Source organism: Bubalus kerabau, chromosome 1, assembly GCF_029407905.1.
Source record: "Bubalus kerabau isolate K-KA32 ecotype Philippines breed swamp buffalo chromosome 1, PCC_UOA_SB_1v2, whole genome shotgun sequence".
NCBI classification, from domain to species: domain Eukaryota; kingdom Metazoa; phylum Chordata; class Mammalia; order Artiodactyla; family Bovidae; genus Bubalus; species Bubalus kerabau.
The window spans coordinates 185,114,076-185,140,686 of record NC_073624.1 but is presented as its reverse complement, the minus strand read 5'-3'; the positions used below and the strand labels follow the sequence as shown (position 1 = coordinate 185,140,686).

Below are 26,611 nucleotides of genomic sequence, written 5' to 3'. Positions count from 1 at the left end.
ATTTGCGCCAAACGGAGGAACATAGCCCAAAAGAGAGCCTCTCTGATGACTCCGAGGAACTGCCTCAGAGAAGCATGATTTTAGCTCTGTTGTATGTCTTGTTAAAACAAAGAACATCAAACAAGTCAGGGAGACACTCCTTCAAAGTTTCAAAGAAACAGACCGGCACATGCACAGCAAGTCAGTATGACCTCGGCACCTGGGAAAGGAGTCTTATTACCGAAGGAGGACCAGCGCTGGTGTCCCAGGAAGTGAGGCATTTAATTTTTATTTTGAACATGGACATTCTTGACTTCTGGTCAATGTGCCCTTTTCTTTAATCATTAAAGCAGAAGTACAATGTAGCTTTGGTAGGCTACAAACAGGCTGTTCTAGTTAGCATCAAGTTCAAGTTAACCCAGGTGGCCCAGTGGTAAAGAATTCTGCCGGCCAATATAGGAGACACAAATTCGATCCCTGGGTCAGGAAGATCCCCTGGAGAAGGAAATGGCAACCTGCTCCAGTAGTCTTTGCCTGGAAATTTTCTTGGATAGGGGAGCCTGGCAGGCTACAGTCCATGGGGTCGCAAAGAGTTGCACACGACTCAGCACACATGTAGAAGCCAGAACGACTTCCCCAAACCCCAATAATGGGAAGATTTCCTTCATCCGTATACATGTATTAAATCACTACTTTGTACATCATAAGCTTATCTCAACACAGCTAGGGGAAAAAAAGTAGATTCCACAGTTAAGTGAGGTCAGACAGTATTTGTCTGTCTCCCTCTGACTTATTTCATCCAGTGTGTAATTTATGTGAATCTACGTAGACAATGCATGATGAATGTTTTGTAAACATCTTTTTTGTTCATTACTTCCCCAGAATTTCCCCAACTGCTGACAGGGATCAAAGCTCCGAGTGGTCACTGAAGGTGGAGGGGCCCCCAACCCAGACTTCCTCTTCCTGTCCCAACCCCTCAACACCTCAGCCCTGGGGACTCCATCTTGGCCCCACAGGAATGGAACTTTCCCACTCTTGGGGCTATTTCCACACCCCCAGGAGCCTTTTCACAATATTCTTAGCAGGAGCTGTTGGTTAATTTCTGTTTTCAGATTTTGAGCAACTTTACAGAAAAAAAAATAAGGAAGCTTGCTTTGCTTCCTTGATGTCTACTGGGTTCCTCAGAAACCCTCAGCTCCTCGCCTGGAGGCCTTGGGCACTTCTTGCTCTGCCAGTGTCCCTGGCAGGGGGCGGAGGGCTACCATCCCACCTCCACCATCCTTGCTCAGCTGGCAGTTCCAGTGTGTCCCAGACCCTCACTTTTTTGTTCTTTTTAAAAGCAGCTTTTGTTGTTCAGTCACTAAGTCATGTCTGACTCTTTGCCACACCATGGACTGCAGCCCACGAGGCTCCCTTGTCCTTCACTATCTCCCAGAGTTTGCACAAACTCATGTCCATTGAGTTGGTGATGCCATCCAACCATCTCACCCTCTGCTGCTCCCTTCTCCTGCCCTCAATCTTTCCCAGCATCAGGGTCTTTTGCAATGAGTCGGCTCTTCACATCAGGTGGCCAAAGTATGGGAGCTTCAGCTTCAGCATCAGTCCTTCCAATGAATATTCAGGATTGATTTCCTTTAGGATTGACTGGTTTGATCTCCTTGCTGTCCAAGGGATTCTCAAGAGTCTTCTCCCAATACCACAGTTGGAAAGCATCAATTCTTCAGCACTCAGCCTTCTTTATGGTCGAACCCTTACATCCCTACATGACTACTGGAAAAAAACATAGCTTTGAGAAGCAGCTTTATTGAAGCATAATTTACACGCTACATTTATCCATTTCAAGTACAGGACTTGATGGTCTGCAGTAAAATTTCACGGGGGTGCACAGCCATCGCTGCAACCCAGTCCTGGAACATTTCCATTGCCCTTAAAAGGAATCCTGTGCTACTTTTCGGTCCCTGTCTATTCCCACTCCCATCCCTAGGCAACCACTTTCTGTCTGTGAATTTGCTTATTCTGGACATTCCATATAAATAGAATCATACACTATGTGGTGGTGGGTTTTTTTTAGGATTTTTTGATGTGGACCATTTTGAAAGTTTTTATTGAATTTTTTACAATATTACTTCTGTTTTTCATGTCTTTGGTTTTTTGACCCAGAGGCAAATGGGATCTTAGCTTCCTGACCAGGGATGGAACTATCACCCCTGCATTAGAAAGCAAAGTCTTAACCACTGGACCACCAGGCAAGTCCCCCAATATGTGTTCTTTTGCATCAAGCTTCTTTCACTTAGCATAGTGTGTTTGAGGTTTATTCATGTTGTAACAAGTATTTTGGGCTTCTCTGGTGGCTCAGACGGTAAAGAATCTGCCTGCAACGCTGGAGACCTGGGTTTGATCCCTGGGTTGGGAAGATCCCCTGGAGAAGGAAATGGCAACCCACTCCAGTATTCTTGCCTGGAGAATTCCATGGACAGAGGAGCCTGGTGGGCTACAGTCCATGGGGTCACAGAGTCAGACACGACTTAGCAATTGAGCACACTTTTTTTTTAAGTAGAGCAAATTCAAGACCACAAACCTTTCCCTCCTGTCATTTGGGGGAGATAATACTTTAGAAAAGCCCCCTGCCCTGCATAGCATAGACTGAGAACCATCCTCTGCTGTGATGTGTTCCCAACTCCCCCCTCCAGAACATCAGTGCTCACCACCCCAGGGGTGCCCTCCTGACCTTCCCAAGCCCTGCTGCTCACCTGAGGAATTGCCTTCTCACTTAGTGGGGCTCTCCTTCTTAGTACATCCTGGGAACTACACCACCCAGCCCAGAGCCAGACCCCCTTTGGGTATTCAATAATAATAATGTATTATTACATCAAGACTATATTATTATAGTATATATTAATATTACATCCATATATTATCATCACTGTGGCAGCCAGGAGTTCCTAAGTGTTGCCTCTAAGGTTATACTGTGACCCAACAGTGACTCTGGCATCTGTTTGCACCTGAGGCCTCCCTGATGAGCTCACATGTTCAGTTGTCTCCTGGGGATCCTGGGGACCTAAGCCACACCCACAAGTAATAGGTAAAAAGCCTTAGGTTGCTACTTTCCCTACAAATCAACTACAGTTGTTTTTAAGGGACAGTCCTTTCAAGAAGGGTTCCAGGGACTTCCCTGGTCGTCCAGTGGCTAACACTCCATGCTCCCAATGCAGGGGATCTGGGTTCAATCCCTGGTCAGGGAACCAGATCTCATATGCTGCACCTAAAGACCTGGTGAGGCCAAATAAATACATATTAAAAAATTAAGAAGAAGAAGGATTCCAGCTGATTCCAGTGTGAGGAATGACAGGGATGAAAATAATCCTCAAGAGTTATTGGCAATAGATAGGTATATAGATTGGAGTAGGAACTGGCAACTCACTCCAGTATTCTTGCCTGGAAAATTCCATAGACAGAGAAAGCTGGCGGGCTACAGTCCCTGGGGTTGCAGAGTCTGACATGACTGAGCATGCACACACCCAGTTACATGAAAGTGAAGTCGCTCAGTTGTGTCCGACTCTTTTGCGACCCCATGGACTGTAGCCCACCAGGCTCCTCTGTCCATGGGATTCTCCAGGCAAGAATATTGGAGAGGGTTGCCATTTTCTTCTCCGGGGGATCTTCCCGACCCAGGAATCAAACCCAGGTCTCCTGCATTGCAGGCAGATTCGTGACCATCTGAGCCACCAGGGAAGTTTTAAATACTGGGGGAAAAAAAAAAAAAAGATTTAGGAATTCCCTGGCTATCCAGTGGTTAGGACTCCTTGCTTTCCCTGCATGGCCTAGGTTCACTCTCTGGTAGGGGAACTAAGATCCTGCAAACCTCCAGACACCGCGAACAACAACAAAAAAATAATAATTAATTTAAAAAGGGAGATGGAAGGAATTCCCTGGGGGTCCAAGGTTCAGGGGGCAAGTTTCAATCCCTGGTAGGGGAACTAGGATCCTGAACGTCCCCAGGCAGAGAAAAAAAAATTTTTTTTAAGGTGTAAACTGGCAGGGATCCACGACTGCTAAAACCTTTATGGGGAGAGTTGTTGGGAATCACAGACCTCCCCCCTTGCCCTCACCCCAGCCACCGACTGACCGTAGGGACATGACATCAATGGAGTCCCTGACGTAATGCATCATGGAAAGCAGAGAGGTTGGAGTTTACTCTCCTGAGAGGGTTTTGAGAATTTTGTGCAACGCGTGTGGGGCACTTGGCGTGATACCTGGGGGCGTGGTCAGGACTGACACTGCTGGCTGCTCTGATCCATGGTGGGTGGGGTCCGTGAATATTCTTAGAATAAAATGCCCTTAGGTGGGAGATTTTACATCATTTAAGTACAAATAAGGGGCCGAGGCCGAGGCGATTTAAACAGAGTTTAGTTGGCGCTGAGAACTACGGAGTAACTCATGACCTACTCTCCCTCCTCCATCCCCCCTCCCCCCGCCCCGCCACCGGCGAGGTCTCTAATTAGGGTCACCCAAATTCCCGGTTACAGACGCTTTTTGATCTTTCGATCAAAGCAACCGGCAAGTTGAGCCACAGCGCCCCCTTGCGCTCAGAGAGTTTACCTGCCTAAGCGGGCCCGGGAGGGAACACCGTGACTTCCCAGTTCAGTTCAGTTCAGTTCAGTAGCTCAGTCGTGTCCGACTCTTTGCGACCCCATGAATCGCAGCACGCCAGGCCTCCCTGTCCATCACCAACTCCCGGAGTCTACCCAAACCCATGTCCATCGAGTCGGTGATGCCTTCCAGCCATCTCATCCTCTGTCGTCCCTTCCTCCTGCCCCCAATCCCTTTAAGCCAAACTTTTTCACTCTCCTCTTTCACTTTCCAATGGGTCTTTTCCAATGAGTCAACTCTTCGCATGAGGTGGCCAAAGTTAAGAGTTTCAGCTTCAACATCAGTCCTTCCAATGAACACCCAGGACTGGTCTCCTTTAGGATGGACTGGTTGGATCTCCTTGCTGTCCAAGGGACTCTCAAGAGTCTTCTCCAACACCACAGTTCAAAAGCATCAATCCTTCGGCACTCAGCCTTCTTTATAGCCCAACTCTCACATCCATACATGACCACAGGAAAAACCATAACCTTGACTAGACAGAACTTTGTTGGCAAAGTAATGTCTCTGCTTTTTAATACGCTGTCTAGGTTGGTCATAACTTTCCTTCCAAGGAGTAAGTGTCCTTTAATTTCATGGCTGCAATCACCATCTGCAGTGATTTTGGAGCCCCCCAAAATAAAGTCTGACACTGTTTCCATCACTGTTTCCCCATCTATTTCCCATGAAGTGATGGGACCAGATGCCATGATCTTAGTTTTCTGAATGTTGAGCTTTAAGCCAACTTTTTCACTCTCCTCTTTCACTTTCTTCAAGAGGCTTTTTAGTTCCTCTTCACTTTCTGCCATAAGGGTGGTGTCATCTGCATATCTGAGGTTATTGATAGTCTCCCGGCAATCTTGATTCCAGCTTGTGCTTCTTTCAGCCCAGCATTTCTCATGATGTACTCTGCATAGAAGTTAAATAAGCAGGGTGACAATATACAGCCTTGACGTACTCCTTTTCCTATTTGGAACCAGTCTGTTGTTCCATGTCCAGTTCTAACTGTTGCTTCCTGACCTGAATACAGGTTTCTCAAGAGATAGGTCAGATGGTCTGGTATTCCCTTCTCTTTCAGAATTTTCCACAGTTTATTGTGATCCACACAGTCAAAGGCTTTGGCATAGTCAATAAAGCAGAAATAGATGTTTTTCTGGAACTCTCTTGCTTTTTCAATGATCCAGAGGATGTTGCAATTTGATCTTTGGATCCTTTGCCTTTTCTAAAACCAGCTTGAACATCTGGAAGTTCATGGTTCACGTATTGCTGAAGCCTGGCTTGGCCAGTTCAGTTCAGCTCAGTCACTCAGTTGTGTCCAACTCTTTGAGACCCCATAAACTGCAGCATGTCAGGCTTCCCTGTCCATCACCAACTCCCAGAGTTTACTCAAACTCATGTCCATCGAGTCAGTGATGCCATCCAAACATCTCATCCTCTGTCGTCCCCTTCTCCCCGCTTCAAACTTTCCCAGCATCAGGGTCTTTTCAGTGAGTCAGTTCTTTGCATCAGGTGGCCAAAGTATTGGAGTTTCAGCTTCAGCATCGGTCCTTCCAATGAATATTCAGGACTGATTTCCTTTAGGATGGACTGGTTGGATCTCCTTGCTGTCCAAGGGACTCTCAAGAGTTTTCTCCAACACCACAGTTCAAAAGGATCAGTTCTTCTGAGCTCAGCTTTCTTTATAGTCCAACTCTCACATCCATACATGACTACTGGAAAAACCATAGCTTTGACTAGATGGACTTTGTTTAATATGCTGTTTAGGTTGATCATAGCCTTTTTTCCAAGGAGCAAGCATCTTTTAAATTTCATGACAGCAGTCACCATCTGTAGTGATTTTGGAGCCCCCCAAAATAAAGCCTCTCACTGTTTCCATTATTTCCCCATCTATTTGCCATGAAGTGATTGGAACGGATGCCCTGATCTTAGTTTTCTGAATGTTGAGTTTTAAGCCAACTTTTTCACTCTCCTCCTTGACTTTCATCAAGAGGCTCTTTAGTTCTTCACTTTCTTCCATAAAGGTGGTGTCATCTGCATATCTGAGGTTATTGATATTTCTCTGGCTTCCCAGAGCAAGGTTTAAATGTTAAATTTTGGGGACTTCCCTGGTGGTCCAGTAGTTATAACCCACTCTTCCATTGCGGGGAGATGCGGGTTCCATCACTGGTCGGGGAACTAAGGTGCTCCGCAGGTAAAAATAAACAATTTTTTTTTTAAGTTAAACTTTTAAAACCATCTCCCTCCCATTGTGTCTCCCACCAGTTGAAAGGCTTCCCTGCCGAGTCTGTGAAGGGAGCCTCGCATCCAGGGCGAGATGTCTCAGGGGTCCGAGATGACCCACTTTCTTCCCTGCATCCTATCTACTCAAGGGCCTTGCACGTCCATCTTTCTGCCCTGTTAGGAGTTTCACGTAAGTCTTAGTTTTTGCTATTGGTGTTGTTTAGTTGCTCAGTCGTGTCCGACTCTTTTGCGACCCCATGGACTATAAGGCTGCCAGGCTTCTCTGTCCATGGGATTCTCCAGACAAGAATACTGGAGTGGGTTGCCATGCCCTCCTGAATCTCCTGCATTGGCAGGCAGATTCTTTCCCACTTAGCCACCAGAGAAGTCCTGTAAATCTCAGAAGAAATGCTGAATTGGAGAGGTTTTTGCTTCTCTGAGGCCCCACCTGCAAAACTGTGTGTGTTATTTTTCTGGTTAGGGTGTCTTTAGATTTCTCCAAATTCTCAAAAGGAGAGGTGACCTCTGGACTTCCCTAGTGGTCCAGTGGTTAGGATTCCACACTCCCTATGCAGGGGGCAGGACTTCGATTCCCAGTTGGGGAAACTGGGATCCCGCGTGTTGCACAGCCTGCCCCCACCAAAAAAACAAAAAGGATAGGTGACCTCAAAATCAGGGCCAAGTCTTCGGTGGGTGGGAAAGGAGGGGCCTAGGTGTCCCATTTCTGCCCACTCTCTTGGTCCCAACCTCAGATGGGCCACAACTCCGATTACAGGTTGGGTAGTGCTCTACCTGGAGGGGGGTGGTCACGATATTCAGCTTATCCTCCCATCAGGGTCCCCTCCCCAGGCACCCATCCCAGCTGAGTCCCATCACCCACATTACACTTGGACCCCACCTGACCCTGCTGAGATCCCTTCTGCAGTTTCCTATCACTCCAGCAGGGGTCATATCCAGGGGTCATATTCTTACTCAGGCCCCAGGTGGCTATTAGACCTTGACCCCTCAACACCCTTTCCCACTGGCTCCATTCTGCTGTCTTGCTTTTGCCTCCACACACCCCCTCCCTTCCCAGGTAACACCTCTTCACTTTCTCTTCACATTCTCTTAAGTGCCCCCTCCTCCAGGAAGCCTTCCCTGACTGCCCCAGGCTGAGTGGATTATGGTGTCCTCAGGGCTCTCTTAGCCCCATGTGGTACAGACTTCTGACCAGGCTATGTGTCTGTGCCCTCAGAGGAAAGGGGCCTCATAGCTCTTATTCAGGCTGTAAAATTCACATCTGATTTTAGCTGAGGGTTATGGACTGAACTGGGTCCCCAGAAAATTCATATGCTGGAGTCCTAAGCCCTATGCCTCAGAATGTGACTCTATTCGGAGATGAGACTTTCAGAAAGATCATTAAGTTGGGAGTTCCCTGGTGGTTCAGTGGCTAAGACTCCATGCTCTCAATTCAGGGGGCACAGGTTCCGTCCCTGGCTGGGGAACTAGATTCCACATACTGCAACAAAAGATCCTGTGTGCTGCAATTAAGAGTTGCTGCTGCTAAGTCACTTCAGTCATGTCCGTCCGACTCCGTGTGACCCCATAGACAGCAGCCCACCAGGCTCCCCTGTCCCTGGGATTCTCCAGGCAATAACACTGAAGTGGGTTGCCATTTCCTTCTCCAATGCATGAAAGTGAAAAGTCAAAGTGAAGTCGCTCAGTTGTGTCCGACCCTCAGCGACCCCATGGACTGCAGCCTTCCAGGCTCCTCCGTCCATGGGATTTTCCAGGCAAGAGTACTGGAGTGGGGTGCCAGTGCCTTCTCTGAATTAAGAGTCGGTGCAGTCCAAAAAAGTTTTTCTTTGACAGTGTCAGTCAGGGAGAATAAATCAAAGGGATGATCCAGAATGGAGAGAAGTGATTAAAAAAAAAAAGATAATTAAGTCCAAATGAGGTCAGTAGTGTAGACTCTAAGCCAATACGACTGGTGTCCTTAAGAGGAGATTAGGACACAGATACGCACAGAGGCAAGAGCATGTGAGGACACAAGGAGAAGACAGCCATCTATGCGCCAAGGAGAGGGGCCTTTGAGGAAATCAACCCTGCCAACACCTTCATCTTGGACTCCTGCTCTCCACAAATGGGAGAGAGTAATTTCTGTTGTGTAGGTCACCTGGAATGTGGGACTGGGTTATGGCAGCCCTGGCATACTAATCCACCCAGTAAAGTCCCTGATAAGTCCTTCAGTTAGGAAGCCCTGTGAATACCCTGCCGGAAACGGAGAGGAAGAAGCAGGAGGAGCTCCAACTCTCTGGGATGGGAGCTGGGCAGGCCTCGTTTGCCGTGCTCCTGTCCTCACACAAGTGCCAGTTCTCATCGTAGCAAGTGGAAAAGACTCCTGATCTGTGTGGCTGCAAGTCCCAAGGAGACAGTGCCAGAGGGGCTGGGGAAGTCTGTCTGGTCTGTTGACACTCTGCTACTGATGGTCCCATCAGAGTGGCCAAGAGAACCGTCACTGGTTCCCAGGTTCTGGAAAGGCCAACCCAAGATGTTGGCTGGAACCTGGAAGCTAGTAGATCTTGGAGTCCATGTTCACCTTAAGAGTGTGGAATGCCCTCTAGAAGAACAGGGTTGGGTGGGGCCTGAGGCACAAGGTCAGGGGACGGGACCCAAGGGAGGTGGCCCCATATGGCTCCTTTGGAAAGAAAGCAAGGTGGGTGCCAGCTGGCAGATGGGAGTTTATTTCTCTGGAAAGGGATGCAGCAGGTCAGGCGGGGGTCAGGGCAGGGAGACACCCTCTAGCTTCTGGTCCAGAGTCTTCAGATCATCCAGGAAGCGGGTCGGGGTGAGGATGTGTGAGGAGCCTGGACGGGAGGGAGGGGCTGTGAGAGTGGCCTTGGCCCCTGACCCTTCCACCCAGAGGGTGGTTCAGAAACACCCTGGCTCTCAGGACTCAGGAGTCTCACCTCCTGGAAAGGGAAGGGTCCACTCCCAGGGGACCCCATTCCTGGGAAGCCAAGCCCTAACCCTTCTCACCTAGGGCTCCCAGATGCCAGCCCTGCAGAGGCTCCAGGGTTTGGGGACCCAGAAGGCGCACAGCTATCAGTTCCCCAGGAACCCACAGGCGGGAGAGTCGGGCTCCCAGCCCCTGCCCACCCCAGGAGACCCCAGTCTTGGCCACTCACCGATGAGCACCTCCCACTTGCCATCAGTGGCCCTGGTAACTTCGTAGGCGGCCCGCATCTCTGACATGGCCACACCACCCACGATGTAGACGATAAGCCGGGGCCCTGCCCGGGCCTCCACACCTGCCTTGTTCTTGTGCCAGTGGCCGAAGCGGGCACTGTGCGAGGAAGGCAGGTGGAGGTCAGACTGGGTAGCAGATCACCCCCCCCACCCCAAGCCTTATGTCCTGTGCATCTGGGCGTGTCCCTGGCCTCACCTGACGGCAGCCTGGGAGCTGGGTGTGGGGGCAGGGTCAGACACAAAGGGCCACAGCTTTCGGTCTAGCCGGTCTTCCACAGCATCCTAGGGCCGGAGAGGGAGGCTGAGGAGAGGGGCCCAGGCAATGAGGCCCAAGGTCTGGAGTCTCCTCCATTGGGGTATGTTCACGGGCCAAGATCCTGGCAGACAGGGGCTGCCACCTGTACCTTCGGCCCCTTAATGACCCAGGACCCGGCGTCTTAGCTTCTTAAGGACCCTGCTCCTGCTCAGCTCCTCAGGGACCCAGGAGTGTGAACCTCCAGTCCCTGGAGAAGCCAAGATTCTGAGCCCCTAACCCCTCAGGAACCCAGAGGTCTAGGCATCCAGGATCCATAGGGATAAGGGGGTCTCCAAGCAGGCAGAGATGCCAGGACTCCATACAGATGGCAGGAAGCAGGAAGCTAGGTCCCTGGCCAGGTCTTTTAGGCTGCTGCTGCTTTTGGCTCCCACAGTGGGGCCGGGGCTGGTATGGGCAGGGCAAAGGGGGGCCCAGGTGGCGTCCTGGGGGGCAGGAGTGAATAAAGGGGAACAGAAGAGGGGACCAGCAAGTGGAGAGAAGATAAAGCTCTTCTCTCTCTATGCGCCCCTGTTCCTCCAGTGTGGGATGGGGTTGCCCCTGGACCCCAGGCAGAGCCATAGGGATGCCCATAATGAGGGATTTTCTCTTAAGCCCCGGGGCTTAGGACAGTGAGCAGGGAGGGGGCTGAGCATGGCCTGGATCGGGGAGGTCAGGTCCCACCCCTACCAGCGGTACCTCCATCACGTCCTTGATGACCGGGGTCCAGCGAGACAGCTGATAGGTGGGCTCTGAGCGCTCCCTCCGCTCCAGTCGGCTGGTGGTCCCAGAGCTCTACAGGGGGGGCGGGTGGGGTCGGTGGGGGAATTAGGGAGGAGGCAGGTCACAGATGGGGCTTGTCGGGCTGGGGGAGGTTGCAGACAGAGCGAGGAAGGGAAAACAAGAGAGAGGGAGGAAGAAATACACAGATGAAGAAACCAACATGAGACAAAGAAGATCAAGACTGAGAGAGATGGGGACTGACGATGGAGGACGCAGAAACAGGGGAACTGAGAGGAGGTGGACAGGGTGACAGACGGAGGAGCCTGGGAGAGAGGCAGAGGGCAGGCAGGGGGAGAACATGAGAGGTGCCTGCAGTTGAGTGGCAGTGGAGGCAAGGTCGAGGGAGGAGGGACGTGCTGAGAGCCGAGCCCAGGAAGCTGCTGAGTGTGTTCCGGGTGGACTGGAGGCCCTAAGACCTCCGGGAGCCCAGGGTCGACCATGTGCCCCCTGCTGGGGACCCAGCTATCGACCTGTGGGACTTGGACCACATGCCCCACATGGCAGCACCACTAGGACTCAGGCTCTATGCCTCATGGCCCCCACTTCTCCTGTGACTCTGAGACTGGGAAGAGCCCTGCTGCCCCCCAATCCCCAGACCCTACTCAGGCTCCCCGTGCTCCAAGAACCACATCATGCCTGGTGTGTCCCTGCCCTGGTGATGTGCCCTCTGACCCCAGTCACCCCCCTCTGACTCAGTGCCCTCTCCCTGCCCAGCGTACCCCAGGGTTGGTGACAGTGCCCCCCAGCTGCTCCAGGTTCCTGATGAGGTTGCTGTGTGCCTGCACATTGGCGTGCTGAATCAGCTTGGCCAGGTTCTCCTCGCTCACACCTGGAGGCGGCCGGAGGGCGGGGCTTATGCGGAGGCTCACAGGGTGGTGGTGGGCAAGGGGGAGGGTGCAGAGGTGGCCACGCAGGCTTCTGGGTTGAAGGGCTTGGGGTGGGGGCATCCAGCAGTCGGGACACCCTGGGGACGGGGGGAGCCACCTACGCTCACAGAGGGGGCGGATTCCTCATGTTAGAACTCTGGATGGGAATCCTAGAGGAGGTGGTAGATTGGGGGAGCCTCTGGAATCAGTCGAGGGGGCCAAATTTGGAGGAGCCCTAAAATAGATTCAGAGGGTCTCCATGCCAACGGAGGCCAATGGAGGGTGGCCCAAGGTCCAGAGCAGTATCTGCGGGGTTTGGTGTACCTGGTGTGCGGGGGCATGTGCGGGAATGAGAGCCTCCCACAGTCACCGGAGACCGTGGTGAATGATGGTATACCAACCTCCCCCGCCTCTTCAACTCCAGGCCCCCTACCTACCATTCCGTAGCAGGATGTAGAGCAACAGAACCCGGATCTTGTCGTAGGCTGGCACCGCAGCGTCCAGTAGCACCGGTACAATCAGCTTCATGGGGTCCTTGATCTTCTCACCCTCTGCGTCCGAGCCCATGGCTAAGTCCTGAGGGACATGGGGGTCAGCCACCATGTTGAGGGACGGGGCAGGGCAGGGACGTCCCCATGGGCCTCGGCAAGACCTCTGGGCTTCATTTTGCTCTACCAGTCTCTGAAGGTTCTACACTTGATCGCCGTGAGGCCCCACCCCTTACACAGGCCCCTCCTCCCCATAGGCTTCACCCTCTAGGAGGTTCAGCCTCCTCCCCTACAGGCCACACCCCTCACACAGGCCACACCTCTCCACAGGCCCCGCATTTCCAACGGTGTGTGTGTTAATTCGGAGAAGACAATGGCTACTCACTCCAGTACTCTTGCCTGGAAAATCCCATGGACGGAGGAGCCTGGTAGGCTACAGTCCATGGGGTCACTAAGAGTTGGACACGACTGAGCGACTTCACTTTCACTTTTCACTTTTATGCATTGGAGAAGGAAATGGCAACCCACTCCAGTGTTCTTGCCTGGAGAATCCTAGGGACGGGGGAGCCTGGTGGGCTGCCGTCTATGGGGTCACACAGAATCGGACACGACTGATGCGACTTAGCAGCAGCAGCAGCAGTGTGTTAATTGCTCAGTGGTGTCGGACTCTTCGTAACCCCATGGTCTGTAGACCGCCAGGCTCCTTTGTCCATAGAATTCTCCAGGCAAGAATACTGGAGTGGGTTGCCATTTCCTTCTCCAGGGGATCTTCCTGACCCAGGGATCGAACCTGGGTCTCCCTCATTGCAGGCAGATTACCGTCTGAGCTCCTTGGGCCTGCCCTCCCCACAAGAAACTGCCTCTTCAAGGGGCTGGCCCCACAGGCCCCACGCCCACACTCCAAGTCTGGAGAGGAGACAGATCCCACCCCTCACACAGGACACACCTCTCCAGAGGCCCCAGCCCTTACCCAGGTCCTACCTATTTCCAGGCTGGGCCACCCCCTACAAGTCACAGACTGCCCCAGAAATGCCTCTCCACTCCCAGCCCAGCCCATACGGACCCCACCCCTGCCCAGGGCCCACCCACCTGCTCCACGCTGCACAGCTTCTCCACACAGCCCTTGAAATGCTTCATGCAGTCATCGGCTAAATGCAGGTGTGTAGAGTACTGCAGGGTAGGTGTGGGAATCAGGGGTAACAGAGACTGAGTCAGGATGGAGACGGGGTGACAGTTGGAGGCACACAGGTTCCTGGTCCCCACTTATCGCTCACCTTGTTCAGCTCCTTCTGGTACTGTGGCATCTTTTTTAGGATATGGGACAGGTCTTTGATGTTGGCCTGGGAACAAGGCTGAGCGTGAGGCCAGGCCCCGCCCATCCCAAGTGGCCCACCCTGCCCCGGGCCTGCACCCTACACCCTACAGCCTACCTTGTCTGTGGTCAGCCTCTTGCTCTCACAGAAATTCTTTAGGAGCTCTGTGACCTTCCTGGCAGTGAGAGTGGGCAGGGGGTAGGTTGGGGACTGGTGCCGAGACGGTCATGTGGGGGCAGAGCTGGGGGGTGGGGGAGTCACATGGCCCGGGGATGCCAGCCAGGGGACACAGGCTGCGTGTGAGCCCACACTGGAGAGGCATGCGGAGGCCAGCAAAGGCGTGTGGCTTGCTGACAGGCATTCACACAGAATGGGTCCATAATGGGAGGGAGGGGTGGGGACCTCATGCCAGAGGGCCCCCAACCCTGGTGCCCCCCGCGAGCACACGCACGCACGCGCACGTACTTGGACACGTCTGCAATGTGCATGTGCCGAAGCTCCACCCACAGGTCATCATCCTCGTCCAGCAGCACCGCCTTCTCCCGGGCCTCACTGAGCCCGGTGGTCTCGTACCTGGGAAAGCCAGAGACATGAAGGTTGTGAGCACTTGCTGAAGACCAGGGACCCGGGTCTGCAGTGACGGCAGAGGACAAGTTCCAGGGTCTGCCCACCTGTAGGTGTCCTGCTCGATGTCCAGCAGGTCGTAGGCCATGGCCTGGAAGGTGAGCTCATGCAGCAGGGGGGACACAGGGTCGGCCGCCCGGTCCATGATGAGCAGCTGTGAGCGAGTCTTCTCAGGGCCCTGGGGTGCAAGGGGTGGGCAGGGGGATGAAGCCATTGACCCTGACCCTGGCTGGGGCCTCCCTCCACCTCCCCAGAAAGCCCCCTCACCTCGCCCAGGTTGGGAGTGTCTGCCTTAAAGGCGTTCAGCTTGGCTAGGACAGCGTGGGCCAGCTGTGCTGTGTCCTCTGGGCCCCTGGGGATGGGGTGGGCAGACACGGGGTGGGTGCCTCAGGGTGTGGGGTTTGGGAGGGCCAGCCGGCACAGACTGGGAGTCAGGGGTCAGGGTGAGGACTGGAGCTGGGGTTGGAAGAGAGGTGCAAGGTTGGAAGCAGGATGGGGTCAAGGTCAGGGCGGCATCTGGCTGGGGACCCACTTGCGGTAGCGGATGGCCGGGTACTCTTGCAGAGTGGCGCACAGGGTGGCAATCTGCTGGGCCAGAGCCTCCAGCTGCCGTGCTCGCTCGCCCGCCCGGAAGGGGCAGTAGAGGTTGTAGGTGCTGTGGGGGGCATCCAGGGAGAACACCTGCGAGGACACAGAGCTGCCACTGCTGGAGATGCGCCCCTGCCCAACTCCAGCCGCGGCCATGTGCCACTCCCCGGGGCTTCCTCTGGTCTCTGGAGCCTGCTCTGCAGGCCTGGGGCAGCCCCCTAACTACTGTTTTGTGGAATATCCCAGCCCCTCCGCCTTGTGGGGGAAGACAGAGCAGTGAGCTGTATGCTGCCCCCTGCTATTGCCCAGGGAGACAGAACTCCAGGTGACTACCGCTAAGAGCTCATTCCACCGGGTGTTAGCTGCTTTCCTTTCTGATTCAGCACCCCCTTTACTTATCGCCCTGCCTATTTCCGAGGGAACCTGGGATACTTGGTGACGAAGCCCCACTTCCTACCCAGAACTAGGCTGGGCTATACCTGAGCTTCGTATGGGAGGAAGGCAAGGTGGATCTCTTTCAGCGTCTTCACCACCTTTGCCAGACGGGAGCGACCCAGCTCACTGAACAGGGGCTCAGGGCAGGCTGGGAATGGGCAAGACGGGGCATCAGACCAGGGCAGCCCTCACACCCCCTTACCCTGACCCCCACACCACACCCCTACCCGGCTCTCCTCACTCACTGTCTGTGAAGAAGACGTGTGCTGCTTTGTAGGTGAAGGTCGGGGTCCCCCGGAAATCTGCGATCAGGGCCTGTACCGACTGGGGAAGGCGGATCACTCTCCAGGCCTGGCCAAGTAGCCTTAGACAGACCACCCCTGACCCAACCTCCCAGGCACTGCCTGCCCCTCATACACACACAGACATGCACGCCCGCACACACGCATACACACACACACACACACACACACACACACACACACACACAATCATAGGCACCTTCTCCGTGGGGCTCAGCAGATAAATAGCCTCCAGGCTGGGGATGGGTTCTCGCCTTTTGTTGATGTCCTCCACAACTAGTAGGAACAGAGAAAGGGGACATGTGTGGATGGCACTGGGGCCAGGGCACATACAGAGTCGCACACTCAGGGAGCTGGACACTTGGGGTGCAGAGGCAGGAGGGGATATGCACACTCCCTGAGGGTCCTGAGCTTCAGGGGACACATCCATGGATCACAGGACTAAGAGCTACATGGGCAGGGCTCTACACATTCGGGATCACACAGTCATCGCCTCCTGGGGATCGACCTTAGAAAGTTACACATTCTCGGGGTCAGACGCTGAGAGCCCCACATGGGGTTCCATACAAAGGGGTTGCACAGCTGGGGAGGCTGACCCCTTAGGGGTTGCAGCTGGGGAGCCCCTTGTGTGGGAAGTCTGACTACCTAGGGGTTGCCATATCAGGGCTGTCTGTAAAGGAAACCTCATCCTTGGAAGTCCTGGACAATTTCAGGGGATCCCACACTCTGGTCCCAGCTGGGAAGCCTGGGGTTGGGGTAGCCACTCACTGGTGATGCCCTCAGCCAAGATGTCTGACATCTTGCAGCAGGACGACAAGATGCGCATGCTCGGGTGGTCCATGATGAGCACCTGTCCAGACGGATGGAATGGACAGAAAAGAGGGTGGGAGAGGCTGAAGCTGTCCCCAAGAAGGGGCTGGAGCCACGGGCAAGTCTCTCAGCTTCATGAGCTGATTGAACAAGAGGACCCAGGACCCTACCCAAGCCCATCCCAGACCCACCCACGTGACCTCTGTGGACCAGCAGCCTCCTCGGGGAGCTGGAGTCGGGGCGGGGGAGTGTCCCACATTCAGGGCCTCCTGACATGGGTTTGGACAAGGCATTCTATCTCGCCCCTACCTTCCACTCCCCATCTTTCTTGACGCTCCGAATGACTCCGCTCAAAATTTCTGCAGGGAAATGAGGGGCGGGCTCAGTATGTGGGGTCCTCTGGCCCCACGGTGCCCCCCAATTTTCTGGGTCCCCATCGGAACTCCATTTACTCCTCCCCTCAGTCCTTTGAGGTAGCTCCTAGTCACCCCCAAATTATAGTCAGGGCCACTGAGGTTCAGAGAGGAGAAGGAAGTTGCCTAAGGACCCTCAGCACCTAAGTGGCAAGTGCCTGGAGCATAAGTAGTAGATAAATATGCTTTAGATAAACGAATAACTGGAAAGCCACGACTCACATAACAGGTCTACCTGCCTCCAGAACTGGGCTCTCCATCCCCCTATCTACTGGAGTACTCCTGGCATGTAGATTTCAGCCACACCCTCATTTCACCTCCATCGTTTACCCTGAACCAGAATGCAGGACGCCTGGATCCCTGTCTGAAACATGCCTGGCTGTGGTCATCCCATTACCCAATATCCAGCCTCAGTTTCCTCATTTGTAAAATGGAATCAATGGCTCTCCTGTCTCTCCATCAACCCCTTCATAGGAGGAGGCTCCTTTTTCAGTTGGGGTTTGGGGAATTTGAGCCACACTCGGCTCTGCCTAGTGGAGGGAGTGGGCAAAAGGGCCAGGGCGGCCCCGCCCAGCAAGAGTGTCTTGTCCACTGTTATCAGCACTGCCAGGGCGGAAGAAGACTCTGAGGCCGGAACTACCGGAGGTGGGGGAGGGGACGACCTCCACCCACCCCCCACGAAAGAATCAGGCCCGCGAGGCCTGGATGCCAGGGTCCCCAGGCTGCAAGGGACTCCTGGGGGCCGGGCAAAGAGCAAGGCGTCCCCCGCCCTTGGATCTGCATGGGAGCCTGGACGCGCATCCTGAGCACTCTCACCAGCTGGGGTCGCTGACCAGAGCACCCAGGCCCGGCCGCGGTCCGCAACATGGGGCCCCAAGAGTCCAGCCCGCCGGACTTTGCCCGGCTTAGAGACCCCGGAGCCTGGCTGTCCAGCGGTGCCCTCCCCACGCCCATTCTTTAGGGTGTCCAGGAGTCCATGCCCAGCGCCTGTCTACGCCACCCTTAGTCTGATTTCTTTCGGTCCCCGGAGTTTAGTCTCCCAACTTTGTTCCGCTCCCTCAAGGGAGAGCCAAGTCCCCGCCCACCCCCTCGAGGGTCAGGTGCTCGACGTCCTGCCAGGTCCCCAACTCCCCGCCGCTAGACTCCCAGAGTCCGTGCGCCCCCGGCCCCCCGCCCCCAGGGGGCGGCACTCACTTTCTCCTACCACCGCCTTCAGCCCCGAGGGCGCCATCTTTCCCTAGGGGCGCCGCCGCTTCCGGGTCTGTCCCAAGGTGGGGGCGTGGCCCCGCGCGTCATCCACGTGGCCCCCGCCCCGCGGGTCCAGGGCACGCCCCCTGCCCACCTGGCCCCGCCCCTCCACCGGTTCTCGGAGAAGTTGCGTTCCCTGCTGAAACGCAGGCGAAAGCGTCCCTGCAGATATCTTCAAAGTCGCCGGAGGAGCACGGCCCGACGACACGTTCATAGACGTGAGCTCAGACACACTTCCCTAGCTTGTGTGCAGCGAGAAAGTGGGATCGCAAGGCAATAATAACCCCTTTATCTTCCCCAGGCATAGTTCCACCCCGGCAGAAATTTCTCCCCTGGGTCTAAAGGATACTGTGTATGCCTACCTGGAGCTACGGGACCACAAACCCGTGATCCACTTACCTTCTGTTCCCGAGTTTAGTAGCAGCAGTGGGCTTGGGCAACACTTGATAAGGAGGCCTGGGGGAAGGTTGGAGCTAAGCCAGCAATTATTGGGTGCTAGGTTCTCAGTCCGGAGAAGGCAATGGCACCCCACTCCAGGACTCTTGCCTGGAAAATCCCATGGACGGAGGAGCCTGGTGGGCCGCAGTCCATGGGGTCGCTAAGAGTCGGACAAGACTCAGCGACTTCACTTTCACTTTTCACTTTCATGCGTTGGAGAAGGAAATGGCAACCCACTCCAGTGTTCTTGCCTGGAGAATCCCAGGGACAGGGGAGCCTCGTGGGCTGCCGTCTATGGGGTTGCACAGAGTCGGACATGACTGAAGGGACTTAGCAGGTTCTCAGTCGGGGCTTCTCTGGTGGCTCAGATGATAAAGAATCTGCCTGCAACACAGGGGTTCGATTCCTGGGTCGGGAAGATCTCCTGAAGAAGGAAATAGCAAACCCACTCCAGCATTCTTGCCTGGAGAATTCCATGGACAGAGGAGCCTGGAAGGCAACAGTCCATGGGATCACAAAGAGTCTGACACGACTGAGCAGGTAACACACACATACAGGTTCTCAGTCGACCCTGCAGAGGCCCTGATGGGCAGCGCAGGTTGGACAATGAAACCGCAGCTCGGACTGACCCTTGTCCAAGGCCCAGTGATGAATAGGCCTATTGCAGTCTGAAGCACGAGTTGGTCCCAGGAGGTATGCTAGCCACAGCCTTGCTGATGCACACGTGAACTCAGTGGCATGTTCAACCACTTGCACACATACATACACACACATCTCAATTTACACTCGACTTGAAGTATTAGGGCCTGCCCCGGCTGTGTGCCAGCAAAGGGCTGACACCTTATCACACAGCAAGCACAGTCCAGCATCACCTTCTCCTTTTGATGAGGATTTAAGGTGTGACACTCGTGTGTGGGTACAGACTCCTGAGCTGGCTCAGTCCTGAACGCGTGCTTTTATTTGGCCGTGTTTTTTTGAGAGTTTAGCCAAGTGCCAAGCCCTGTGCCACTTTCACAGGACAGGCATGGGACTGACCATAATGAGTAAGACCAGAAAGCCTGCCAGGCACACTTAAAGTTGAATGGAGGAGGAGGGGAGAGAAAATGATCAATTATGCCTTAAGGAAAGAAAGGGACATGATAGCAAATTTGGGGGTGGGGTGGGGGCACTCTATTGGGGGTGGTGCCAGAGGGGTATCCTGAGGGGGTGATCTTTTAGCCCTGAGCGATATTAGGGAGCAGCTGTGCATAGAGAAGCAGGAGGTGAGATTGGAGGAGTGGCTGGAGTGAGATGAGGGTGGGGATGCCCCCCTCCCCGACAGAAGCTGAGGTTGGAGGGGCCACAGAGACCAGACCCCAGTGGGACATGGCAGGACTAACCTGGCCCAATTTGCATGGGATTGAGAGGTTTTCGGGACCCAGGGCTTTCAGTGATAAAACTGGGACAGTCCTGGCCAAACCAGGAGGGCTGGCCTCTCTACAAAGGAGCTTGGGTTTTTCTTTTTTCTTTTCTTTCTCTCTCTCATCTTCTCTCTCCCCCTCTCTACCATCCTTTTTTCCCCCTTTTTGTTTCTTAGCTTTATTACAATATAATTCACATACAATACAATTTAACCACAGAGAGGGGACAATCAATGGCTTTTGCCATATTCACAGTTGTGTATCCATTACCTGTCAATTTAAAGTATTTACTGAAGTTTTGTTGATTTACAATGTCAATTTCTACTTTACAGCAAATGATTCAGATATACATGCACGTTCTTTTTCATATTCTTTTCCATTATGGTTTATCACAGGATATTAAATAGTTTTGTGCTATACTCTATATAGAAGTTTTCATTTGCTAATCCCAAACTCTTAATCCATTCCTCCTCCACATCTCCTTGCATTTGACAACCACAAGTCTCTTTTCTATGTCTGTTAATCTGTTTCTGTTATGTAAATAATTTGTGTTGTATTTTAGATTCCATACATGAGTGAAATCAGATGCTGTTTCTCTTTCTCACTTCACCTAGTATAATAACCTCTAGGTCCATGTTGCTGCAAATGGCATTATTTCATTCTTTTTAATGGTTGGGTAATATTCCATAGTGTATATGCACCACATCTGATTTATCCATCCATCTGTTGATTCTCCATTTGTTATCCATTCATCTGTTGTTTCTGTGCCTTAGCTATTGTGAATAGTGCTGCAATGAACACTGGGGTGCATGTATCTTTACAAGTTACAGTTTTGTCCGGATGTATGCCTAAAAGTGGGATTGCTGGATCATATGGTAGCTCCATTCTTAGTTTTTTGAGGAACCTCCAATACTGTTCTCCATAGTGACTGCACTATCTTACATACCCACCCACAGTGTAGGATGGTTCCCTTTCCTCCACATCCTCTCCAGCATTTATAAGATTTTTAAATGGTGGCCATTCTGACTGACATCACCAGTCAAGTTTAGAACATCTCCACGGTCTCATGGTATTTGGGTTTTCTCCTGAGGACAATGGGGGCCAAGGGAGAGTTCTGAGTGGGGGAGGGAGGAGACCCCCGTGGTTCCTGGGAGGAAGGATGGATTGTAGGGGCAATGGGGATGGGGGAGGGAGCTGGAAAACCCAGAGGAAGCTGGGACCACCTCTAGTGTCTCTCTGGGTCTGTCCCCTCGTGGTGAGACTCTGTAGGGTCTGGCCTCACTCTATCAGGTGAGGATAATCAGGTCTTCTGCTGCTATGGGCTCAAGGGTGTGCTAACTACCTGCTTGAAGGAAGAAAAAAAAAGTATGTTACAGCCCTTACTCCCAGTACCTTAGAATGTGCCCTGTTTTGGATATATGGTTTTTGCAGGTGCAGTTAGTACAAGATGAGGTTGTGCTGCAGTAGGGTGAGTCCCCAAAGCAGTGTGACTAGTGTCCATGTCTTAGGACAGCCGTGTTAAAACAAGTACATGATGGGGATGCCTGTGATGACAAAGGCAGACTGAAGTCCTGCAGCGACAAGCCACAGGTCACTAAGGACTGCCCGCAGCCACTTGAACCCAGGGAGAGGCAAGGAAAGAGTCTCTCCTCCGCATGGCCCTGCCAACACCTGGATTTTGGACTTCTGGCCTCCAGAACTGTATGACAATAAATGTCTGCTGCTCTAAGCTACCTCGTTCAGCACACTTCATTAAGAAGCCTGGGAACTAATATGTCTGCGGAGGAGCAGGACAGCACATTGGCATTTGGGGTCATGGGGCCACTGAGAAGATGTGGACAGGGGCTCCAGAGGGCAGTGGGCTGTCTGGGGAGGAGGACCAAGCTTTACAATCGGGCAGAGATGGTCATGGTGCGGCCCCTTTATCCTGTGAAGAAACTTTAACTGGTTTCCAGAAAGGCATCCTGGGGAGGGGGTGGGGTGCACTTGGGGTGCCTCTCCCAGGGCACTGATGGGGAGCCACAGCTGCTCAGGGGAGGGGGTGGGGTTTCCTTCTTGCCTCCCTCGGCAGGACTCTAGCCTCTCATCCCTAACTGGGACTAGGGGAGGGGGGGTCAAATGGGAGGAGACAGGCCAACTTGGCATTGGTGATAGGGAGACAGGTGCTTCCACAACTTCCAGTTTTTTGGGGGGATGGGGTGGGGACAACCAGACCTGGGGACAGTAGTAGAAGGGATGGCCAGGAGACAGAGGTGGAGCCAGGCTAGCTGGTGGTGGCTCAGGTGTCCTTGAACTTCCTCTCCTCCCACCACCTGTGGATGGCAACTGCCTTTCCAGCAAATACGGGTGGGCAAGGTGGATGCAGATCTCACCTGAGCTGTCCCATGATCCAGTCCTCTCCCAAGGGGGTCCAGTCAGCTCAAGCTCTCCACTGTGGGGACCCTGCACTCCACCTCAGAGTCCTCGAGGCCCAGCAGGTCCTAAACCCAGGTCACCCTGCCTCCTGCCCCCACAGCAGCCCCGGCCTCACGCTGCAAAAACAATTATCTGGATCATCTTTATGGGGCTTAAGCTTGGGTGGGAGCAGATGGGGCATGAGCTGGGGATTTGGGGCTGGGTATCCACTACACACACCCCGCCCCCCTCCATATCCCAGTCTCTTAAAAAGCCTTCTCTGGCCTGGGGCCGGGGCAGAGGCCAGCGGAGAGGTGGACGGGATCCAGGGGAGGGCAGCAGGGACAACGATGGACCAGGAACAGGAGGATGTGGGCTCAGCCTGTGACAAGGTGAGCAGGCCCCACCCCCACCCCCCACTCAAGGGCCTGTGAATGACAATACTAATTCATTTGTAGGGCACCTAATTAGTAAGGAGTCTTCTGGGACCCCTGACCCAGTTGCCACCTAAGAAGGTGCAGGAGGGCACTTGAGGTTCTGAGTGCCTAATCCAGCCCTCAGCGAGGTCAGGGCTCTCAGTGATGACCCCATGGAGGGAGGGGGTTGAGATAAGGGAGCGGCCCCCGGGATGGTCCCCTGGCTAGTGTCCCAGTCCCAGGCCACCCCGCAGTCAGGCCCCCATGTAGGACGTCAGCCCTCTCTCTTGGGGCAGCGCTGCAGTCACGTGGCACTGCTGGTGGGGCCCCCTGGGGCAGGGGCCAGGGCGAGATTGAGGAGGAGACTCATGTCTCATTTGGAGCAGCTCTGCAAAGCAGCACATCAGCGGGGACCATGGTGAGAGCCACAGAGAAGCTCAGGGCGGGCCCGGGAGCCAGGTGGAAGCTGGCTGACTGGGTTGACGGGTCTCCTGGCTGAGGGCCGGCTGGACTGAGCCTATCTGTTCCCCAGGCTGGCTCCCCAGACCAGGAGGGCTTCTTCAACCTGCTGAGCCACGTGCAGGGCGGCCGGATGGAGGAGCAGCGCTGCTCGCTGCAGGCAGGGCCAGGCCCAGCCTCTGACAGCCGTGAGAGTGGGCAGCAGGGTGTGCAGAAGTGGCTGTGATGTGGGTGGTCGGGCATGAATGGGGCAAGTGGCCATCTGGGGGGCCTGTGGGAAAGAGTCTGAGAAAGTGAGCCGGTGACTGGGGACAGAGATGCCCATGGGTTGGGGGCAGATACCAGCATGCTTCTCGGAGGATGTGAGTTGGGGGTGGCAGGGTGGGCTGGGGGGCTCCAGCTGGGCTGAGCTCCCCACGGCCTTGGCTCCACGCAGAGAGCGGCCCTGCACCCGAGATGGACAGCCTCATGGACATGCTGGCCAATACCCAGGGCCGCCGCATGGATGACCAGCGAGTGACGGTCAGCGCCCTGCCTGGCTTCCAGCCTTTGGGCCCCAAGGTAGGTGATGTTCTGCCTGGGCTGAGGAGAGACCCACCAGGCTGAGGCCTTTAACCCTGCCTTCCACCCCCAGCCAGGAGTACAAGAGGCCCCACCCCCACCTCTGTTCATCCATCATCTGGTAGGAGCACTCATCCTGAGTCCCTGCCAGTCACAAGACCCTGGTGGATCCAATACCCCGGTTCAGAGGGAGGGCAGAGGCCCATACAGGGCTGAGAAAGGATCGAGGTCATGTCTGGGGCATGTTCAAGTCAGAGACATGGTGGGAACTCACAGCTTCTGAGCCCGAGTGTCTGAGAGCTATGAGGAGGTGACAGAGAATAGACCCCTTCCTGGGACGGCACCCCGAGGGTGGAGGACAGGTGAGCCTGTGCACAGGATGCATCCAGACCCCCACACGTCCACATCACACATACTTGCCCATAGCTTGGGTTCTGATCAGGACCCCAGTGAGGCCCCCAAGACCCACCAGCCCCAAAATACCACCCTTAATGTTGAGTAACCAAGGAGCACAGAGGCTCCGGGATGGTGGGAACAGGTAAGGGGAGGGAGGGGAGGTGTGACTCAGTTGCCATCTGCCGCCTCCCTCCAGTGTCTGTGTCCCCCTCTGGTTGGCACTACCCTCGGCCCCTCTCTCTGGTTGACCCCTTTGTATCAACAGGACGGAGTGCAGAAACGAGCTGGGACGCTCAGTCCCCAACCCCTCCTCACCCCCCAGGACCCAGCTGCTCTCAGCTTCCGTCGGAACAGCAGCCCCCAGCCCCAGACACAAGCCCCCTGAGGGCCTGAGGTGTCCTGGGCCCCACTTGGCCCCTGAGAGCCGACAATAAAGCACTTCCATGAGCAACAAAGAACCGTGTGTGTGTTATTCTGCGGGGCGGGCTGGAATTCAGGCACGGAGAGACCTCAGGGGCTCTGCTGGGCAGCACGAAGGAGTTTCTCCTCCCGCTGCTTCCGTATCCTCTCTTTGAATTCTTCTAGCTCCCGGCGCTGGGGAGGTGAAATGGGAAGGAAGGAGAGGCAAATGCACCTCAGGGCCTGGATCTTGCTCCCAGCCCACCTCCCCTTAACCCCCCAGACCGTGGCTTCAGAGTTCCTGTCTACAATGAAGCCTGTGCCAATTACAACCCCAGATTAGCTTCAACCTTCAGGGAGTTCCCTGATAGCTCAATTGGTAAAGAATCCACCTGCAATGCAGGATACCCCAGTTCAATTCCTGGGTTGGGAAGATCTGCTAGAGAAAGGATAGGCTACCCACTCCAGTATTCTTGGGGTTCCCTTGTGGCTCAGCCGGTAAAAAATCCGTCTGCAATGCGGGAGACCTGGGTTTGATCCCTGGGTTGGGAAGATCCCCTGGAGAAAAGAAAGGCTACCCACTCCAGTATTATGGCCCAGAGAATTCCATGGACTGTATAGTCCAAGGGGTCCACAAAGAGTCAGACACGACTGAGCGACTTTCACTTTCAGGGAGAGGGCAGTTAAGGAAATCATGTGTCCCTCCACTCTAGGTTCCCTGCCCACAACTGAGGGTTCCACCATGGCCACGGGAATCCAGGCCCCTCCCCCCTCCGGTGGGAGGAAAATTACATGGCTTACCTGGTCCTCCTTCTCAGGGGGCCACAGCTCCCTCTGTAGGGACAAAGTCACAGATGGAGTCACAAGCCAGAAGCCTCCAGAGCCCCGCATCCAGGGCAGGGTCGGCTCAGGGAAGGCTGACCCTGTTCCCTCATACCCTTCCCCATCCCCTGGAATGAACCGGTGCTCACCTTGCGCTGTATGACATAGTCCTCAAACCACTCGGCCTGATTGGCAATCCAGAACATAGCCACTGGGAAGGTGAGGTAGATGGTCATCTGGAAGGGAAGGGGAGGGATGAGTAGTCAGGAATTACCATCCCCGCCTCCACCCCTACTGTACAGAGGCTGCTCAGAGTCGGGAAAACCATCCTCTGGCCGAGACCAGAGGTGTTTCCTCAGGACCCTCCAGAACCTCCAAACTCCCAGCAAGGGTACAGAAGTCACACACCTTGAAGTCTAGTCCCAAGAATCCAAGAGTAACCCCCCCATCCCCACCCCGAAAGCCACCTCCAAGTCTGAAAGACTCTTCCTCAAAGAAACACAGACATATTGGCCCCAGGAGCAGAAGAGCTCGTACTACAATAAAGGCATCTGTCTGAGACCTCAAACCACCCCCAGCTAGATTCCAGAGCACCCTCAGACCCAGAACTCATTCTTTAGAGTATAGGAGTCGGTCTAGGAGAAAGACGCACACCCACTGTAAACCTGAGAGCTCCGCCACAGCCTTAAGTCTTCCTTCTTAGAGCCTCCTCCCCAGGCCACATCTCTCAGAGGGTTTTCCTCACACCGGCCCTCCCAGAGCCCCAACCCAGCGCCCCCTTCTCTGCGTCTCCAACAGTAAAGGTCCCTTTCAAATCAATGGAGCTTTCGCCCCAGAGCCCCTCTCTCGGAGGCCTCCCTTTTCAGAGCCTTCTCCTCATCCAGAAAGAACCCCGCGCCCAGCCTTCCGACCGCTCCGTTGCTCACTGACCCGAAACACCTCAAGCTTCACCCCCATGTTTCTGCTCTTAGGCTTCACAGCCGCTTCCGCCCAAAGCCAACCGTCCAACAAGACAGTAGGTCATTGGGAGTCCGCGGGCTCCACTGCTAAAGCTGATTGGTCCAAGTAGCTTCATGATGACGTCATCTTAGGGCGCTCGCCAATGCTTCCG

The 26,611-nt window shown here is 54.3% G+C and overlaps 3 protein-coding genes across 4 annotated transcripts; 1 reads left to right on the top strand and 2 right to left on the bottom strand.

Moving 5' to 3' along the window:
- Positions 1–9,525: 9,525 nt before the first annotated feature.
- On the bottom strand, positions 9,526–18,258 carry STXBP2 (syntaxin binding protein 2). 2 transcript variants are annotated; one of them, XM_055566613.1, is made up of 19 exons: positions 18,162–18,258; positions 16,864–16,913; positions 16,513–16,594; positions 15,944–16,020; positions 15,688–15,766; positions 15,487–15,590; positions 14,952–15,100; positions 14,687–14,771; positions 14,467–14,597; positions 14,261–14,368; positions 13,913–13,970; positions 13,757–13,822; positions 13,572–13,652; positions 12,432–12,570; positions 11,848–11,957; positions 11,045–11,140; positions 10,250–10,335; positions 9,993–10,150; positions 9,526–9,671 (listed from the first exon to the last, which is right to left on the bottom strand). In XM_055566613.1, the coding sequence occupies exons 1-19, from the start codon at positions 18,196–18,198 to the stop codon at positions 9,586–9,588; spliced, it is 1,782 nt and encodes a 593-aa protein (XP_055422588.1). In that variant the 5' UTR covers positions 18,199–18,258; the 3' UTR covers positions 9,526–9,585. The 2 variants fall into 2 exon arrangements, with proteins under 2 accessions (XP_055422588.1, XP_055422589.1); XM_055566614.1 differs by having other exon boundaries at positions 13,757–13,786.
- Positions 18,259–22,797: 4,539 nt separating this feature from the next.
- Positions 22,798–24,664, top strand: PCP2 (Purkinje cell protein 2). Its single transcript, XM_055541913.1, has 4 exons — positions 22,798–22,839; positions 23,396–23,528; positions 23,759–23,883; positions 24,545–24,664. Exons 1-4 carry the CDS (start codon positions 22,798–22,800, stop codon positions 24,662–24,664), a joined length of 420 nt encoding a protein of 139 aa, XP_055397888.1.
- Positions 24,665–24,723: 59 nt separating this feature from the next.
- Positions 24,724–26,586, bottom strand: LOC129626493 (protein PET100 homolog, mitochondrial). Its single transcript, XM_055545564.1, has 4 exons — positions 26,431–26,586; positions 25,650–25,736; positions 25,480–25,512; positions 24,724–24,873 (listed from the first exon to the last, which is right to left on the bottom strand). The coding sequence occupies exons 1-4, from the start codon at positions 26,455–26,457 to the stop codon at positions 24,790–24,792; spliced, it is 231 nt and encodes a 76-aa protein (XP_055401539.1). The 5' UTR covers positions 26,458–26,586; the 3' UTR covers positions 24,724–24,789.
- Between the last annotated feature and the right edge of the window lie 25 nt (positions 26,587–26,611).

Coding starts and splice junctions, on each gene's coding strand:
- PCP2 (XM_055541913.1), top strand. CDS start 22,798: ATGGACCAGGAACAGGAGGATGTGGGCTCAGCCTGTGACAAG. Junction 23,529..23,758: donor CCGTGAGAGTGGGCAGCAGG/GTGTGCAGAAGT, acceptor GGCTCCACGCAG/AGAGCGGCCCTGCACCCGAG. Junction 23,884..24,544: donor TCCAGCCTTTGGGCCCCAAG/GTAGGTGATGTT, acceptor TTGTATCAACAG/GACGGAGTGCAGAAACGAGC.
- LOC129626493 (XM_055545564.1), bottom strand. CDS start 26,457: ATGGGGGTGAAGCTTGAGGTGTTTCGG. Junction 25,737..26,430: donor TGAAGCTTGAGGTGTTTCGG/GTCAGTGAGCAA, acceptor CTTCCCTTCCAG/ATGACCATCTACCTCACCTT. Junction 25,513..25,649: donor ACTATGTCATACAGCGCAAG/GTGAGCACCGGT, acceptor TTGTCCCTACAG/AGGGAGCTGTGGCCCCCTGA.
- STXBP2 (XM_055566613.1), bottom strand. CDS start 18,198: ATGGCGCCCTCGGGGCTGAAGGCGGTGGTAGGAGAAA. Junction 14,598..14,686: donor ACACTCCCAACCTGGGCGAG/GTGAGGGGGCTT, acceptor CTTGCACCCCAG/GGCCCTGAGAAGACTCGCTC. Junction 14,369..14,466: donor ATCGAGCAGGACACCTACAG/GTGGGCAGACCC, acceptor TGGCTTTCCCAG/GTACGAGACCACCGGGCTCA.